Source organism: Halyomorpha halys, unplaced genomic scaffold (genome assembly GCF_000696795.3).
Source record: "Halyomorpha halys isolate HHAL.00 unplaced genomic scaffold, Hhal_1.1 Scaffold505.1, whole genome shotgun sequence".
NCBI classification, from domain to species: domain Eukaryota; kingdom Metazoa; phylum Arthropoda; class Insecta; order Hemiptera; family Pentatomidae; genus Halyomorpha; species Halyomorpha halys.
Genome location: NW_027114634.1, coordinates 794,770 through 813,223, shown reverse-complemented (window position 1 = coordinate 813,223; position 18,454 = coordinate 794,770). Strand labels below are relative to the sequence as shown.

The 18,454-nt window shown below is 31.5% G+C and overlaps 1 protein-coding gene across 2 annotated transcripts in view; it reads right to left on the bottom strand.

Annotated features, from left to right (window-relative positions):
* Positions 1-8,626: 8,626 nt before the first annotated feature.
* The window catches only part of Ppt2 (palmitoyl-protein thioesterase 2), a 19,199-nt gene continuing 9,371 nt past the window's right edge, over positions 8,627-18,454 (bottom strand). Inside the window, exons 3-5 of one of the 2 annotated variants that reach the window (XM_014425297.3) lie at positions 13,179-13,286; positions 10,737-11,010; positions 8,628-9,985 (exon numbers count right to left, since the gene is read on the bottom strand). In XM_014425297.3, the coding sequence (XP_014280783.1) occupies positions 9,787-9,985; positions 10,737-11,010; positions 13,179-13,286 (581 nt within the window). In that variant the 3' untranslated portion in view covers positions 8,628-9,786. Of the gene's footprint in view, positions 9,986-10,736; positions 11,011-13,178; positions 13,287-18,454 lie in introns of both variants that reach the window. The other variant, XM_014425298.3, reaches the window with a different exon arrangement.

The following is an 18,454-nucleotide window of genomic DNA, read 5'->3' as shown; positions in this document are numbered from 1 at the left end:
AAATATATATACTTTTTTTTTTTTTACAAATATAGCCATAGTCAAAGTGAATATTTTCTATTTCTTTCCCAAACTGTATTTATAATGATGAGAAGATAGTTGACCATGGATAAAATGTATGAGGAGAAGATAGTTGGGGTGTGGTCAGGATGTAACACAAATAAGTTGAAATAACTTATTTATTAGTGCCAAAGTTTCTAGCCTTCATCAGGGCTAAGAATAAAAAACAAGATAATAATCAATGATTAAAGAATATATAGAATGATTAAAGTAAAAATAAAATATTGGAAGATCACTGATTGACCGTGTGTAATAATGAAAGGAAGATGGTCCGGGTACGGTCAAAGAAAAACCAAAATAGTGATTAAACTATTTGACCACACCCGGACCATCCTCGTTTAGTACATTTAATTAGAGGTAGCTCTTCTAAGAGTACTACAGAACATCTTCAAAAATATAGAAATTTATTCAAGCAATTTTACGTATTCTCTGACCGAAGAAATAAGACAATTAAACAGTTGTTCTAGAGCTTATTTAAAAAAATATGATGCAAGGATATACATAAGCTAAAGAGCTTTTGGCATTAACAAATTGTCTTTATATAAAAATATGAAGGTTGTGTTCAGGGGAGATCATTAAAACTATAAAACTTAGTTTCTTTTACTCAAATCCAACATTTCTGCTGGAACCTCCCCAATCTTTTCAAGCTTCCACCATTATTCCTTTTTATAACAATAGTAAAATATAACCTGGTCTCCTGCCCTTTGGACCACTGACACAATGAAAAGGATATGTATAAGGTTGATGATTGAAAACTTTGTAATAAGTATTAGTACTATTGTTTATAAGTAACCATTGTTATTTGTAAAAGTTATAAAATTAGATAGAACATGTACATCTCAATGAGACCCCCCCTAAAAACAATTATCTTGTTCAATAATATTCACGAAAAGTTAAATCAAGTTTTTTCAAAACATACTGTAATTTTTAGATTTTTACTAATGTCTATATTGGCTAACACCAATATTACTTTTACTGCCTTTGTTATTTAGTTATTAAAATTAGTCACAATGCTGAGACATTACAAGCCAATGATACCAGTGTTTTATGCAGTAAACATATAAAAATAGATACCATCTTTTGAGAATTCTTTTTAATATAGTAAAAACATATTTGAATCTTAGATAAAACACGACAAGCACTAACACTTTTGGCCTCTTAACTAGTTATTGGTCAATCTCCAGCCTGATTTTGAAAAATACACCAATATACACACTAAAGAAGATTTAAAAAAATATTTTTACGCCCCCCCACCCAAAATTTTAGAAATAATTATGTCATACTATACATTGGACATATTTTTTATTACAAGTAGTTTCAAATGCAATAAAAACAGATTGTTAGGGAGTTCTTAGCCCTTATCGTTTGGGGAAAATACATATATAAATGAAATGACAATCTTGTTTAAATACAATATGTAGTATAGAAAGAGAGAAAATACATTTGAAATAAAGGAAGTAAAAATTAATAATAAATAATCCTTGAAAATAAAAAATAAAAAAATTTATGTCTTTAATTATTCATAAAATTCTTTGAAGAATATTTTTTGAAAAATCGATATTTAAGCCCTGTTAAATTATTTCAATAAGGTTAAAACTTAGCTGATATTAAAGAACATTCAATTGTACATTGACACAGCAAAATTAATCAAAATCATTGAGAGCCGTTTTTGAGAATATCGAAAAAATAGATTCTATAAAATGAAAATTCCGGTCAGTCAATCGAAAAAGTTCTGTGTCACATCCCAGGTATGTATCCACCATAAATATACGGTGGGGGGGGGGGGTTTCAGGATTAAGCGGCCAAACTGAAAATATGAATTAAGTACCTCAAAGCAAGAAAACAATTTCCTCTAAAGGTATGTCCGCAAACGCTTTGTTTAGGAGATATTCACACCTAAAGATTTTCATTGTTATGAATTATTTACGTTATATTAAATAAATTGAACTTATTTATTTGTTTCAACTACTTTATTAATTAAACATTAAATTCATATTAAATGTTGTTCAAAGTGATTTCCTTGAGCATTAAGACAGGCTCGGCATCTTTCTTCAACAGCAGCAGTGACAGAACCGCACTGCATATGTGTTGTTTCACTAGATTCAATTATCCTTCTTCGTTAGGAATTAAGATCATTGACCGGCTGTGCATAGACTTAATGTCACCCCAAACAAAAATATCCAGTGGTGTCAGGTCTGGATAGCGTGGAGGCCAAGTCACTGTTCCTGTACGGCCAATCTATTGATTGGGATAATTAACATTTAGCCATTGTCATGGACCTCTTCCGTAATGTGCAGGACAACCATCTAATTGAGGCCATATGTCCCTTCTCTCAGTTGTAGTGGAATATGTTCAATTAAATCATAGTAATCATTATTAAGAGATTCCAGAAATATGCCCGAATTGAATCTAGACGGTAAGAAATGCGGACCATTAAAATACTATCTATTATCCCTAACCACACACTGCACTGAACTGGTGCTGAAAATGATGCTCAAGAATCGCATGGGGATTTTCCTGTGATCAGAGGTGATTATTTTTCTGAAAATTGTGGATTATGCTTAACTTGATTTAAGTACCAATCTGAAAAATGTCTTCTTTACCGAAAATCTTGAGCTAATAAATTTTGTACCCAATGATAATGATATGGGTAAGGTTCATCAGCAATGAGAGTGCTCCATACTGTAGTGGGTAATATTTAATTCTACTCCAGCTCTTCATACACTGCCAGACGGAAAATCATCAAAATATTGTAATATGGTCGCACTCTTTTGTTCATTTTGTAAAGGGGCAAAAATACAATTAGCATGTATTATAGCAATTGTACCAGTTTCTCTAAGACGTTGAAATGTGGAGCTAAAGATAGACGTTTGGTAATCTTCTATTCGGAAATCGCCTGGCATATTGACGACGGACGGCATTAGCATTGCAAAAACCGTACACAAACACCATATCGGCATATTCACCATTAGTATAAATTGAAGGCATTTTGATGAGTACTCTGCGAAAGCCTCTTGCAAACTCATGAATGTTATTGACAGTTCCCAATGCTAATTCCAAATAGTATTAATGCCAATAGTTATTATACAGTTAGGGATAAAAGGCCATATTAGTTTTCTATCTAATCCATCTCCTAAACAAAGCATTTGCGGACAAACCTTCACTTTCAACAACATGCAATATGAATCTTAATGTTTTCATTTGATTGTTTCATTCATTCAGCTTTCTTAGATTTCCAACAAGCATTTGATAAGGTCTGGGATCGAGGTCTCCTATATAAACTAAAGAAAGCAGGCACTCCAGAATACCTATACAATATTCTGAGGTCATTCCTCAATGGTAGAACATTTTCAGTCAGAATTAATAACAAAAATTCAACCCTTAGACAAATCAATGCTGGTACTCCACAAGGTTTCTTGGTCTAGTCCTTTCTTCCATTTTGTTCAACTTTTACCTTCACAACATTGTCCAGTCCACACACACCTCCATAGCTATGTTGGCTGATGATACAGCTGTGTTCTCCCAACATGATGACATAATAATAGCTAGAAAAACTTTGCAAAGTCACCTTAATGACTTAGAACAATATTACACTAAATGGATGATTAGCTTGAACATTGAAAAATGCAACTCAAAAGTTTTTACTCTTTGACGCCCACCAGATTTAATCCTCAAAGGTAAAAATGTGAAATGGAATCCTGCCAGTGGAACAGTAAGATACCTGGGAATTCACCTAGATCGCCACCTTACCTGGAATCACCATATCAACATCAAACTAACTCAAACTTATGCAAGGTTAGCAATGCTATATCCTATCCTAAACAGAAATTCCAAACTAAAACCAGAAACAACTGTTCTTATATTTAAAACAGGCCACTGCTGATATACGGCTGTGAAGTCTAGGGAGCGGCATCCTTCACGAAAAGGAAAGTCCTAAGAATCGCAGTTAATGCTCCTTGGTTCATAAGAAATAGCCAATTGCATCGCGAATTACGAATGGAGTCAATAGAGGATTATATCAAAAACCGGTTCACGAAGTTCCACTCCCAGTTGCCGACAATTAAAGGAGCAGTGACCTACAACCTGGGAAACCCAACCTCAACCCAAAGACTGAAGCCCAGACTGCTGCAAGACATTCTTTTATAAATTTTTAATAAATATAAAATTAATTCATAGTCACATTACCTCTATTTACTTATTATTATTATTATTTTTCTCTTCCCTTTTTCAAATTAACTTGTTTCTTTTTACTATTAGAAGACAATTGTTTGTTTTATTTAAGTGTACCAATGTCATTATTTTTTGTTATTAATTTTACTTTCCTCTTTTATTAAGAAGCATTATTCTTATCTATTTATTTTATTATTTTTTTCTTTTAATAAGAACATTTTATATAGTTAGGGGTGTCATTTGTATGGCTATACTCCCTCATAATCAACTGTTAAAAAAATATATAATATAAGTTATATCAACCATGTAAGGCCCACCAGGCCGATCTGGTATGAAAATAAAAAATTCATAACAATGAAAATCTTTAGAGGTGAATATCTCCTAAACAAAGCGTTTGCGGACATACCTTCAGAGGAAATTTTTTTTCTTGTTATGAGGTTCTTAGTTCTTATTTAATCCTAATATCATACTTAACCCTGAAACATCCTGTATAATTTCAATCTTGTACAACCTATCGTATTTGAGCTAGGCTGTTCACAGAACTATCAAGGTTTTAGGTTATGTCCGGTAGGGCTGTGTAGTCCGACATATCAGGGATACCAAGCTCTCCATGGATGACTCTCCTCTCCAGTAAGGTGATCAGACCACTACTCCAATAACAGAGTTCTGATAGCTCTGCAATCTATTAAATATGGTCCAGAAGAAGTTCCGTAATAAAAGTGTACCATAGAGCATAGTAGGCCTGATGTAGATTAGTTTTTAGTAAGAGCTTCTCCCGGACTTGAACTGGGCAGACTACTTTTTCTATCCTACTGAAAAGACATGACGATGGCTTCTTCGCCGGGTTAACTTACTTTGATACCGTACCCCCGAGCAAATTAACGATGGAGCCTGATGTTTCATGAGCGAGATTGAGGGTGCGTCTAGGACTGAATCTGGAAGCGTATATTCCAATGTCGTCTGTTTAGGGTGCTACCATTGCTTTCGGATGCCTGAGTGTCCCTAAAAACGATAAACAGTATTGCCATCATTACAGAGCCTTGATTTACCTCCAAATAGTTCGGACCTGAGCCGAAAAGTCCTCGCCGGCGAAAGATCTTCCACTAAGGTATAGAGGGCTCTTCAGATCAGTCGGCATAAAGCCATAGAGGGGCAGCGAACGTGTTTTCTTCCAGTCGGTTGAGACAAACTCTCGAAGGCCCGGCTGTAACCCCGTAGCTTTACTCAGACTAATCTGTTGGGCGTTATTTTCCAGAAGCTGCGTCATTGATATTGAGCCTCGGTAGTGCATCGATAAGATAATGAGACTGACATGCCTCATTATCTTATTGATAGTGCGACTAGGACCGACACTGTAAGGGTCCAACACCACATCAGTATCATAATAACATATTTACTTTTTTTTATTTCATCTGCGGAAAAATGATTTTAAAATAGAGAATTGTGTCAAAGTTGAATCATTTGCTCTTATTTTGCGTTTCCTCATTGGTACCAGTCTTCGAATGTAAAAGCGAGACTTGCGTTGATGTTCCAGCAAGTGTAGAAGTATTTCTAGCATTCGCTACGGGAAACTCAGGCAAAGATATGGATTAGGACATCCGTTTGCTAATTTTTTTTTTTTTTTTATACTATTTGAGTTTGTAGTCAGTGTGCACCCCGAGAAATGAATTTTGACATTCCCTCTCTAAGGCTGTATTTCCTCAATAGAGGACTTAAAAAAAAGAAAGTTAATAATTTTATTGGTGGTTAGAAAAATCAATATATAAGACCTAAGTTTTTCATATTACATAGTATTTCGGAACCTGTTTCCATATGAGCTTTCTTTGGTGATGGTTAAGCTTATATTTAGTGCTTAAAGGAAAAATGGTGGATTTGTCACTCCCTAGTCTCAATGAAAATTCTTAAGGGCTAAGGAGTGACCAGGATGGCCAATGGAGAAATAAATATTCAGTTTTCTTTTAATATTCACTGTTAGAATAGCTTTGACAAGTGGAATTCTCAGTCAGTAGTTAAAGACATTGATGTCTGTTAAAATTTATAAGGAAGACAGAAATAAACTTTTTTTCTTGAACCAAATTTTTCATAAAAAGAGTACAATCATTTCCCACATAAACTGAAGAGAAAGAACCGTTGATGGAATGAGTCTCTAATTGCAAGTTTGGCATTTATCCTATTTATATTTTTCTTAAAGTCAGAAGGTTGTTCTTCACAACTAAGTCCATCACCATACTAAGTAACCAACCATATTTTGACCTAATGTCATGACTCCTCACTTTCTACATTTTCAAAACTATATCAGGATCTAACTAATTATCCTAATCTTATGGTTTGATATCTAAATAACTCCTAATTTCTAATATTTCTGTTGGAAAGAACTCCTGTGAAAATCCAGTAAAATACAAATATTGTATAAATAATTTTGAATTTAAGTTTTCGACTGAAATATATATTTTGAGGTCCCTCAGTTCAAGACTCCCAAAATGGTCTGGTTAGTGTGTGAGAAGCCTAACTCAAACAACAAACAAGCAAAAACAAAAAATGTTTGAGTGTTTTGGATTGCATATGCCTGTGGTTTAGGTGGGTATATGCCTGGGATATTGTTTTTGTTTAGTGGCGTCAAACTTCATTCGTCATCAACACCATTTATATTTTATTTAATTTTGCCTATATTCACTTAATTCCATCCATCCTTTAATTTGATTATCTATTATTTTATTATTATTATTTTCCTTTCTTCCGTTTAATGTTATATTTTTGTCAGTAAATGTTGTGATTTTAAAAACTGAAACACTAATTCTATTGTTGTATCATCGTCTCTAAGGTTTTTTGAGATGTGTTGGTTTAGTCCTAAACTATTGAGGTGTGGTGGTGGGCATTGTTCAAAAATATGGCTTATTCATCCATCCTTTAATTTGATTATCTATTATTTTATTATTATTATTTTCCTTTCTTCTGTTTAATGTTATATTTTTGTCAGTAATTGTTATGATTTTAAAAACTGAAACACTAATTCTATTGTTGTATCATCGTCTCTAAGGGTTTTTGAGATGTGTTGGTTTACTCCTAAACTATTGAGGTGTGGTGGGCATCGTTCGAAAATATGGCTTATTGTTAAATTGTTATTGCAATACTGGCAGTTCGGAGGCGTTTCTTTTGAAATAAGATAGGAGTGGGTGAGCCTTGTGTGACCTATTCTAAGCCTAGTCAGTACCTCCTCTCTATGGCATTTGCGACTGAGGTACCCCATGGCTTGAAATCCTTATTAATATTCTCATTGGGCTCTTATTCCACAAAGATTACCATTTATCTTTGACTTCCTTTCCAAGAGGCCTGTTCATCTCTAATGGAATTAAAATTGCTTTACCCCGTCCCGGAAGCGTGAGTGCTTCTCTTGCAGCGTGATCGGCTAGTTCATTCCCTACGATTCCTACATGGCTTGGAACCCATATAAATGTAATTGACATACCCATATTGTGTAGTTTTTAAGTGAAAATGTATGCAAGAAATTTTCGGATGCTCTGGTTACAAACATTCTAAACCTTTTATCGAGCTTAATGAGTCTGTAATTATTGTTATGTTGGTGTGGTTCAAAGAAGTGAGTGCTGCTGCTATTGAATTTAGTTCGGCAGTGAATATGTTGCATAGTTTGTGGAGTTTAATTTTGAAAGTTGAGTCATTAGTTACAAAGGATGATGATGCTGATTGGTCTGATTTTGATCCGTCGGTATAGATTATAAAGGATTTGGGCATATTTTGAATTAGACGAGAAAAGTGGGCTTTATATTAAACTGGTTCGGTATTATTTTTCGAGTACTTGGACAGGTCTATAATAGTTTTAGGACGTTGGAAGGTCCATGGTGGGTGATTGTTTTTCGGATTTGTCAATTGTTATCTTTTTGAGAAAACCGATAGCCGAGGAGAATCTTTCTGATAACAGAAGTGTTGAATTTTATTTTTGTCGAAAAATAATAGAAAATTTTGGATTAAAAATATATTTATGTGTCGGATGTTTTGTTTGTGGATATATGCCTGGGATATGACAGCAACTTTTTCAATAAAATTGGACTAACAGTGTGTGCCACTTTATGTAATGAGTTCACACTTTTTTTAGGGTTTTCTCAAAACAAGGAACTCTGAAAAATCAATATAAAATTAAGTGGTATTTGTCATTAGATAGTTTTTATTCTCATCAAAATAGTTTGACAGTGCTTAAATGCCGAATTTTTAAGATATCTTCCCCTAAAGTATACTTTTGTTTAGTAGAAGTAACTAAGCATGGAAGAAATACTTATAGACCAACAAAACTTAAGATTGTTAAATTATAAATTAAACAATAATTATTAGTAACAAAGAATTAAAGAAATGAGGAAAAGTAAGCAGTGAAGATGGCTAATGAAAAAAATGGGGATGAATTTGGTAAGAATTTGAAGAGGTTTAATGTTGAGGATAAAAGGAAGTTTTGGAGCACTATGAAGGGATTACGTGGTTAGTATGAAATGCAGGTAAGAAGTATTAAGAATAGTGCTAGACAGGTGATTACTGAACAAGTTAAAGTTTTGAAAGATAGGGTACATATTTTTTTAGTAAGAAGTTTGTGGTGGGAAAATAAGGGAAATGAAGGAACTCTAGTACGACAACCTGTTGAAAAGGATGATCTTATCGAGGACTCAGAGCTGGAAATTCAAAGGAAAGATATCCCTACCGACTGGGTAAATAACATCATCATCCCAATCCATAAGAAAGGTTCTTCAGTGGAGTAATCAAAAAGGCATTAGAAGATTAAAAAGTTCCCATCAATTGAACTACATCAATTAGCCTATATCAAAAAGTTGATGGGATATTCAGACTAAACTGCAAAAATCATATAGATTTGAAATGGAAACTGAAGTTAGGCAAGGGGATAACGTAAGCTTATCACTGTTTGTAATATACATGAACAGAAGTATATTGAAAGCTGAACTAAAAACTCTTTAACTGAAAGCAGGAAATTGAAATGTATCTGTGTGTATCTAGAATTCAGAATTTGCCATTCTCAAAATTTCAGAAAGCATAAGAGCCATGCAAGAATGGGATGAGACTCTGAGAAAAAAAAAATGATTATCACCCCAACCACATGGTGGAGTCTAAAAGTTTCTAGGGATCAAAATCACTAATTGTGGGAGGTTTTGTTCAGAAATAAGTCAGCACATAACAAAAGGTACAAATGTATACCAGTTTCTATAACAATATGGCAGTCTATAAATAGTTAAGAGCAAAATATAACTTATTTGTCCATAAAATGTGGAGAAGGGGCATTGTTCAGAGATCCTCTGAACTTTACACAGAGTGTGTAAATATTTAATGGTATTAGTTATGATATATGAATACCTTGTGTTATTATTTGTTTTTAGCACATGTGAACAATAGTATTTAATATTCATATAAGAGGCAACTTATTAATGAAACAGTTTGAGGGTGGAAAATACAAATTTTATATACTCTATTAAGAATTTATTTAAATTATTATATTTACATGACTTATATATAAGAAACACCTTCCCTTTGCTAGATTCCAACTCAATCTAAATACGGAATAATATAATTATCTAAAACAGTCATGTTTGTATGCCAGTCTGAATGATCCAAGCCACTTAATGTAACAAGGTCAATTTTTTTTTGCGAGTCCATTGTTAAAAGTCCAAATGAATCATTTCTATAAAATAGCTGATCCCTCATCTCAATGACAGATCCATTGTTGTTAAAACAACCAAACTGGCTGAAAAAGAAAGAAGATATATACTTTTTTTTTATAGTACTTAGAATTTTTTATAGAAACTGAACACCATTATTATGCATACCTAAATATCATAAAAATCATTTTGGCAAATGTAGGTTCATAACTATAAGAAGAGTTAACATAATATTCAATTTGCAAAAATGAAGAACAAAAAATTGTAAATAGTTTAGTTAGCGGTTGTTTGATATTTCACATAAATGTGGAATATCAAACTTGTTCACAAGTCAGGATAAACTAGAACTGTTAAAAAAAATAAACTAACTACAGAGAGATACTGAAAACAATTTGTTTCTCGAAATAGGGGATATGAAATGAGAATGGAAATATGTTGTTAAATAAAATAAATAGTTTTTATTTTCTGCATGAATACAATGCTCCCTTCCCTTTGGTAGAAGGGAAGCAATAAACAGATTCATGAACAGCAAGGGGTAACACTAGCTTAGTTCCTGTTTTGGTCATTCTGTCATTCAAGCTCTCAATTTTTTTTTAAAAATATAATTTTTTTTTTAGGAATATTATTTGTTTTCATTTTTTTGGAATTTATTATCAAACACTGTGAATTTTTTTCAATACCTCGCAAAACAATTACACTCACACCTAATAGTCATTTGAAAAACACTCTCAGCATCAACCTTACGCATTTACAGCCATATATGTTATGTTATTTCTCCACAGAGAAAGTTGTAAAAAATAAATATGTTTTCAATTTTAAAAACAAATGTTTATATACCTTGACTGCCATGGTGTAATAACAGAATCATCAGGTCCACCAATCAAAACAAGTTTTTTTATTTTTGTAAAACCTTTCTTAAATAACTTGCTACTCTCTGATGAAACCAAGTTGTTGACATAAGGAAGAAAGGCACTGTATTCGAAGAAAAGTTTTTGATGGTATGGATCATTCCAATAATTCCCAACTGATGTATGCTGTCCAATAGATGAATAGAAGAGCTCATAAGCCGTTTCACATGCCAATGTAGGAAAGAATATATGAAGAAACTTTGCTGTAACAAATTCATAATTATGAGGAAAAAATAATATTCAACAATCATGCCATGATAATAAATAGCAGAAATGAAGAAGCATGGTGAGGTACTGTACCAAAAATTATTTCCTTTATTATTTTATTTTCTATAGTTATATATTTTTAAAAATCATATAAAACAATATATTCTGCTTTTACACATTTTATTAAGATAAGAAATAACATTTAAAGGATTTCATATTTTTTACCACTACTTTAACCTTAAATATTATCCATAAAACCAGATGAACCTTCAATAATCTTAAGTTGGCACACAGATTGTTAGATGCACAGGCATGAGAGAGATATAAGTTTAGGTATCAAAATTCAATATCTATACTGAGAGATAGTTAACTGCAGCTATTTTGTAAGGAGATAGAATAAGTGTAGGGTGTTATAATGAATTGATAACAGAATTTGAGAGAACATTCAATATTTAAAGGAACCCTTTCTTAGCTTGTTTCATCTGTTTATTAATAGATAAATTTATTATGACCACCTGTTCAGTGAAATCATCATCTCAGATCATGCATGCATATAGTAAGTTAATTAATCATTAACTACATTAATTAGCACCAAAACACTGCCCGTATTCTGTTTCTTCTTCAAATACATCAGTTATAGCAATCCTCCATGATTTTTTCATAGTTTTATCGCTTCATAATATACTATACCAAGCTCATCTCACAAAATGTAGAGCATCAGCTTTGATCTATGGATATTTGGCTACGCCACTAATGCTGATACATGGGCTTGCATCACAATTTCTTATTTTTTCATGTCACCATATAGTGCCTTATTAACGTAGAGAGGCATCCAATTAGGACTTACACTGTTCTCAATTTCTCGGCATGTTCCTTATTTCCTTGGTGGAAATTTCACTATTTCTTATGCTTTGTATTGTTTTATGAATCAAATTTTCATGACCAGCTACTATTCAGTGCAAAAACATCTACCTATTTCAGCTTTGAAAGTAACTGTTCAGAAATAAAAAAATTCTTTCCGCATCTCTTGGCTTTAATGTGAATGACACCCAATCTCCTTCGTTTCAGATTATTCCCAGGCCTGGGAATCACAATGAAATTAATTGTTGAGATTCTGCAAGTATGAACCTTGTAAATCATCACCTGTAAATTGAAACAGATGGCGGCCGATCCCCTTAAGCCTCTCACAGGAATCAACGACGTCGAGTTGCTTTTTATTTTAACGGAAGCAGTAAAAGTAAAGCTTTCCACAAATCACATTTGTAGTACATTTGGTAAACAAAAGTTAACCCATTTAGAATTTAAAAAAAAAAAAAAGACTGTTCTTTTGTTTAAACTTAACATACTTAAAACAAAATTACAAACTTAAAACTAAATCTTAATGACAATAGTTTAAATGAATGTGGTTAGGTGATGGTCCAATGTATTTGAATCCCTCTCTCATAAACCCTTTGAGACTGATTTGCACCTCCCATTATTTTTTTCAATGCAGATCCAGGAAGAATATAAGGGCATTTGATAGACTAATATACGACAAACTTCCATTGTCATGGTTTCACCAAGATTGAACCCTTGATAAATTAATTTATTGCCCTAAATTAAATTAAATTAGGGACCCTAAATTAATTTATACCAACAAATGATAAATACATGATTTTTTTGACAATAGTGTATCTGGATAGAATTTTAAGCTTCTTGAGTGCATTAAAGACTGGCATTAGAAATATATAAAAAACCTAATCTAAAAGATTCTCTATGAAAAAACCAGACACCCATTTCTGAACTATTTTCAACCTCACAAATTACACATAATTGATACATTTTCTAAAAAACTTAACACCATTATTGGAAGACTATCACCCATAAGAACAAAAATATTATTTAAAGTTATATTATTGAATTTTCTCAATACTTACTTTCTCTAATTAGCTGTTTCTATTCTTTATGGAATAATTCATACTCCTTTTTAAATTAATTTTAGCTCATTTTTTTCTATTAAACTTGTATTTTTTACTATCTTTAAGTTCTTTAAAGCTTAGATCACACTACAATTCTTTTCATACTATAAAAAGGAAACAAATACTAATTTTCAAATAATTATTAATATGCCAACTATGAATGTCTGTTGAGAAATATTTTAGATTACATAATTTTCATTACTTACTACCATATTGACCACATTGAGGAGCACTTAATGAAATAAAAGTGTTAACATTGTGATCAGGATAATATTCTAAAATTGCTCTGGAAAGCAAACCACCTTGAGAATATCCTGAAAATAAAAACAGAAAGCAAGATAAACCAACTATTTTATATTGTTTATTATGAAAATAATTATTTTATTCTTCAATATCAAACAACATTACAATCAAGGGATCACCATCGGAATTATAATTTATAACTAAAAGACAATATTTAATGTTTCATAACCAGAGAAGTATTTAATAACTTGAAAGATGTTAAATTTAACAAAGATAATAAGACTTATTATGTGCAAGTTTAAAGCATTCTAATTTTAAAAAATGATAAGCATATCTCAATCCATAAAAACTCTATTAGTTCACTTGAATCAGCTATAATGTAATCTTTAAATATCGCTAACAAGAAAACACTAAAAAAATAAAAAAAGGCTGTAACTAAAGGCAACTAACAGATAACACAAAGAAAGAGGAGGGAAACAAAATGAACAAACCAAACTTACAGAGAAGCCAACAGTAAAACACTCCATCAATAAATAAGTTTTGTACATAAATTGTAAAAACTATTAGCACTAGACACCCAATTTTTAAGGTCCTGGATAGTTTTAAAATTTTTATGGGCAGTGTATCAAGGCTAACAACATATTAATAATTAATTTTGAATAACAAATATACCATTAAGTACTAAACATAAACAATATAAATAATACTTTTTTCTCGACTGTTGTATGTATACATTTGTGTTTTGGTGGGTCTTGAGGATCAGTCAATAATTACTTTGTAATAATACATCTTTTGATGACGTTTCACAACTTTATTGTTTGCATAGTCATATACACTCTCTTCAAATAATTACCACAAAAAATTCTCAACTGCGTAGTAGCAAAAACTTTCTATCTTGCCACTTTGAAACATAGGTTCATTCTTAAGTTAAGCAGGTTAAAAATTGGAAGATTAAAAATAAAAATTATTTTTTTAGAATGGTAAAAACATTATTTGTAAAACTTGTATTAATTACTAAAAATATTCATATATAAATAATTAGAGTTTAATTAAATAAATTTAGTAAAGAAAACGTTTTTTATTTACAACTTTTCACTCTATGAATTTTCCAGTTTTTTGTAATTAAGTTAGCCCTTATTTAAATGCATAAAATAACATCTTCACTTATCTCTGCATCAGTTATCTATGTTTTAAATATTCCCTTGTAGTGGAGAATCTACTGAATCAATTCTGATAAAGGCCTGACATTTACACCGAAATGGAGGCTCAAATGAAATAAGTTTCAATTATTTCTGTTGTTGTTATTGATACTGACAGTATACAAATTGAGCCTACGGCCAAATATAAACTCTTCGTTTTAAATATTATATTATGAGTACCAGTTTTTATTTCTATATTTACAAAACATTTTACATGTGGATGTTATATCTTTCACTAGGCAATAATAACAACTAAGAGATAGAAATAATGTTTATAAACAGAAAAGTGTATATTTAGCAAATATTTACAATTTGAACAATAGTAATAGAATAATAAATAAATATTTTAATGAATTATGTTATCCTGCTGAGTTATTCTACATTATATAAAGAAAAATAAACTCTAACTGACAGATAATCTTTTATTCAAGATGTGCCCTCAGCTGTTGATAAGATTAGAAGCTTGGGCACATCTTCTAGTTCTATGTTTTGTATTTCAAATATACAACAGTAAAATTATAACTTTCCTTTTCATTTCTCTCTTCTTTTTTTCCACTAGGCCTATTTTCTTTTTTGTTTTTGACAGCTTCACTATCCAGTTTTTCAGGATTGCTTGTGTGAGCTCGGGACTTTCCAGTTGGGTTTTTTCTACTCCTTTCTTTTATCTGTTGAGCTTCAAGAAATTACCAAAAAGCTTATGGAGTATCTAGGATAGTAGATATTGAGAGGAAATTGACATTACTGATGGGAATGCTCTAAATTTGTTCTACTGGCTGTGCAGCAATTTTAGAGACAAAAGAACACTCAGCTGTTATTTTGTTTTCCATGGCCATATACATAATAAAACACAATGACATATACATAATACTAGAGAAATCTAAAAAGTAGAGGATGATGGACCAATATCTGTTTGTAGACATCCGGCTTTATTGCCTTTGACAGAATTAAGAGGCCTAAATTATATGCCAATAATAAATTATGTGACAACAAACCCCTCTGAAACTTATTAACTGATTAAGATGACTATGGATGATGCTAGGTACATTGAGGATAGTCAGGCTTATCCCCAGAGTTTGTTTCCACAAGAGGAGTTAGACAGAGAGATGGATCTGATTCTAGAAAAGGTGATGCAATTTGATCAAAACTGATAAGCAACTGCACAAGATTTATTTTTGGCAAAAGATTACTGAGGAGGCCAAGGACCATATTGGTCTATACTTGTAATGTAATTTCAACAATTGATAAAATATACCGGGTTACCCAGTAAACATTTCAACTTGACAATCAATAAAATTTTTGAAACTTTTATTTTCACTTTTAATAAGTATAAGGATAAGATGGAAACATAGAAACAATATGAAGAACAATACAAAAGGTAACAAAATATATTACACAATATTATGTCTTTAATTGCTCACAGTGTAAAATATTAGATATAAATAATTATCAATTATTATTCAGTAAATCAGACAAGTCCTGATGACAGGGAAATAACCCAAACTTTGAAAAATAATGTATCATTAATAAACGAAAGTTATAAGGAAGAGATTATTCAAAACCATAACGATTATACATAATACAATACATTACCTTCTATTAAGAAAAATATCATTATAGGTATAATTTTCTCATTGAAAATTTAGAAACTTCTCACAGAATTAAATTCATAGTTTCAGATATGCTACCACATAGAAAAAGTTGGTGATACTTGGCAGCCTCTCAGTTATTCTATTCTATTTAGTCATTGCTAATTGATTATCTGTATAAAATTAAGAACTTCTAAACTAAATACACAAAGTTTTTGAATCATATAGATGATTGACCGAATGTTAATTTGAGGTAAATGGTCAAGACTCTGGTTAAGAACAACAGTTTTCAACTATTTATTGATTGCTGACATTTTGACCCACAATTAAAACAGTCGTGATGAAGGCCTACACTGTGGGTCAAAAAGTCAGTAATCAATAAACAGTTGAGAACTATTGTTATTCTTCTTGATCACAGCCCTGACCATCTTCTTCAAATAAAACAAAAAGATATTCTACTAATTTCATTCTAGTAAGTTTGCACAAACAATTTTACTTGATGATTGGGGGGGAAAGTGGAAACCTCCAAGGCGAATAGCAAGTGATGTCAGTGGGCTTCCAGGTGAGACATTTGCAACCATTTTAAGAGCATTAGATTATAACAGTTCATCAAAAGTTATTCTAATATTTCTATATTTACATTACAAGTTTGTCCATATTTCAGATCCTTTTCAATTGCCAAGAGGAGAGCGGTATGGATGATAAACAAGTAAGTGGGAGACAAATCGATTAATGGAAGGGTCACAACTGATGATGACTGATATGGTTCCAAAGAATGCAGTGTTTCCTTTAACCCACTCCAACCTGACCTCTGACTTGGTCACTTTGACAAATTTAGATTGGAGTTAGATGCATAGTGGTTTCACTTACATTAATAGAATATTAAGACTTAGCGAAGACTCCACTTTCAATAATTTATTATTCTTTAAAGATACATCTAAGTCAAATGAACAACCAATCAAGGTGTAACAATAACGCACTTCTTCACCACATCAAATCTTGTTAAATATATGTGTTCACACACTCTTTAGGGCTATTGCTATTCGGAGTGTCTGGTTATGATGAAAGACCTTTTGTTATGTTATAACAAAAAATGTGCCAAATTTCAGCTTAATTTCTCTATTCCATATCTCAAAAATTACTGTGTTGGGAAAAAGTCATACAAACACTTTGGTAGAAAATTTAATATTCTTCTATTTTACCTAGAATAAAATTTCATAAAAATCCTCAGTTTACAAGATATGAATAAAAACTCAGAATATATATTTATTTATCCCTTTCACTCCCCTTAAAACCTTAATAAGTGGGATTTTTAAGGATTTAATAATGGGCTGGTATTAGTTTTGGTGTGTTGACACACAAGTTATTTTCAACTCAACCAACAAGACACCCAAAGTTGGTTATGGAATGATGAAGTATTGAAATCAGAGAGCATGAGGATGATGATTACAAATATTGGACCAAGATCCAGCAGTGGGTCTTACCATATCAATGAGAAGGAAAAATAAGAAAATGAAGAAAAGTTAGTAATATTACTTAAACATTTACTCATATCTATGATTTACTTTTTTAAAAGTATATATAATAAACTCAGCAAAATTATCATCAAAGTGCAGTCAAGGTTTAAAAAATGTTTACCATTCATAACATATATTAAAATACATGTTCTTATGACTTGACTCCAATCCTTTTGGAAAATAAATGTGATTTAAAAAAAAATATATATATATGTAATTGAAAAGAACCTAGATCTGAAATAGTTTTGAATTTCTTACCTTTGGAGAAACCAAATGATTAGGAGAAACCATAAGTCACTGGTAGTAAAAGCAGGAGGTAATTATTTCCAAAGTCTGTAAACAAAGGTCACTTCTCAATGGCCACATGCACAATTTCTAACCTAATGATATCGGTCTTCTTCAATGTATTAAAATAATAATATAAAATAATAATCTTCATGAATGTAAAATATATTGAAAAGATATTCAACTCACTATCCATATGTTTATCAAAAAGCTTGATTTATCTTAATACTAAGAGCAAAAAGGTAAAAACATACATGAATTAATTGTTGGGATATAATTGGAATATTCCAAACATGAAGCTTTGAGTCTCTAAAGTACCGATAAACTAGAAAACTATCAAAGTTTCATCAACTTGGGCATCATCAGGGCAGCTAACATAAATTCCAATCTACTGAGAATCACATATTATGGAGTATACAGTAAATAGTTTCTAGGAGAACATTCATTCATCAACAACCGGAGAACTGTAGCTGGAGAGCTGTTAAAGGCTGGATGAAATTTGATTACTGAAGAATTTGAAATTCAGGACTGATCAAATATTTCAAACCTTACGTGAATTATTAACAATAATTTAAAATTAAGATCCAAACTATCAGATATGTAGAGAGAGAGAAATACTTTATTTATTCATCTATGCTGCCTAAATACATTA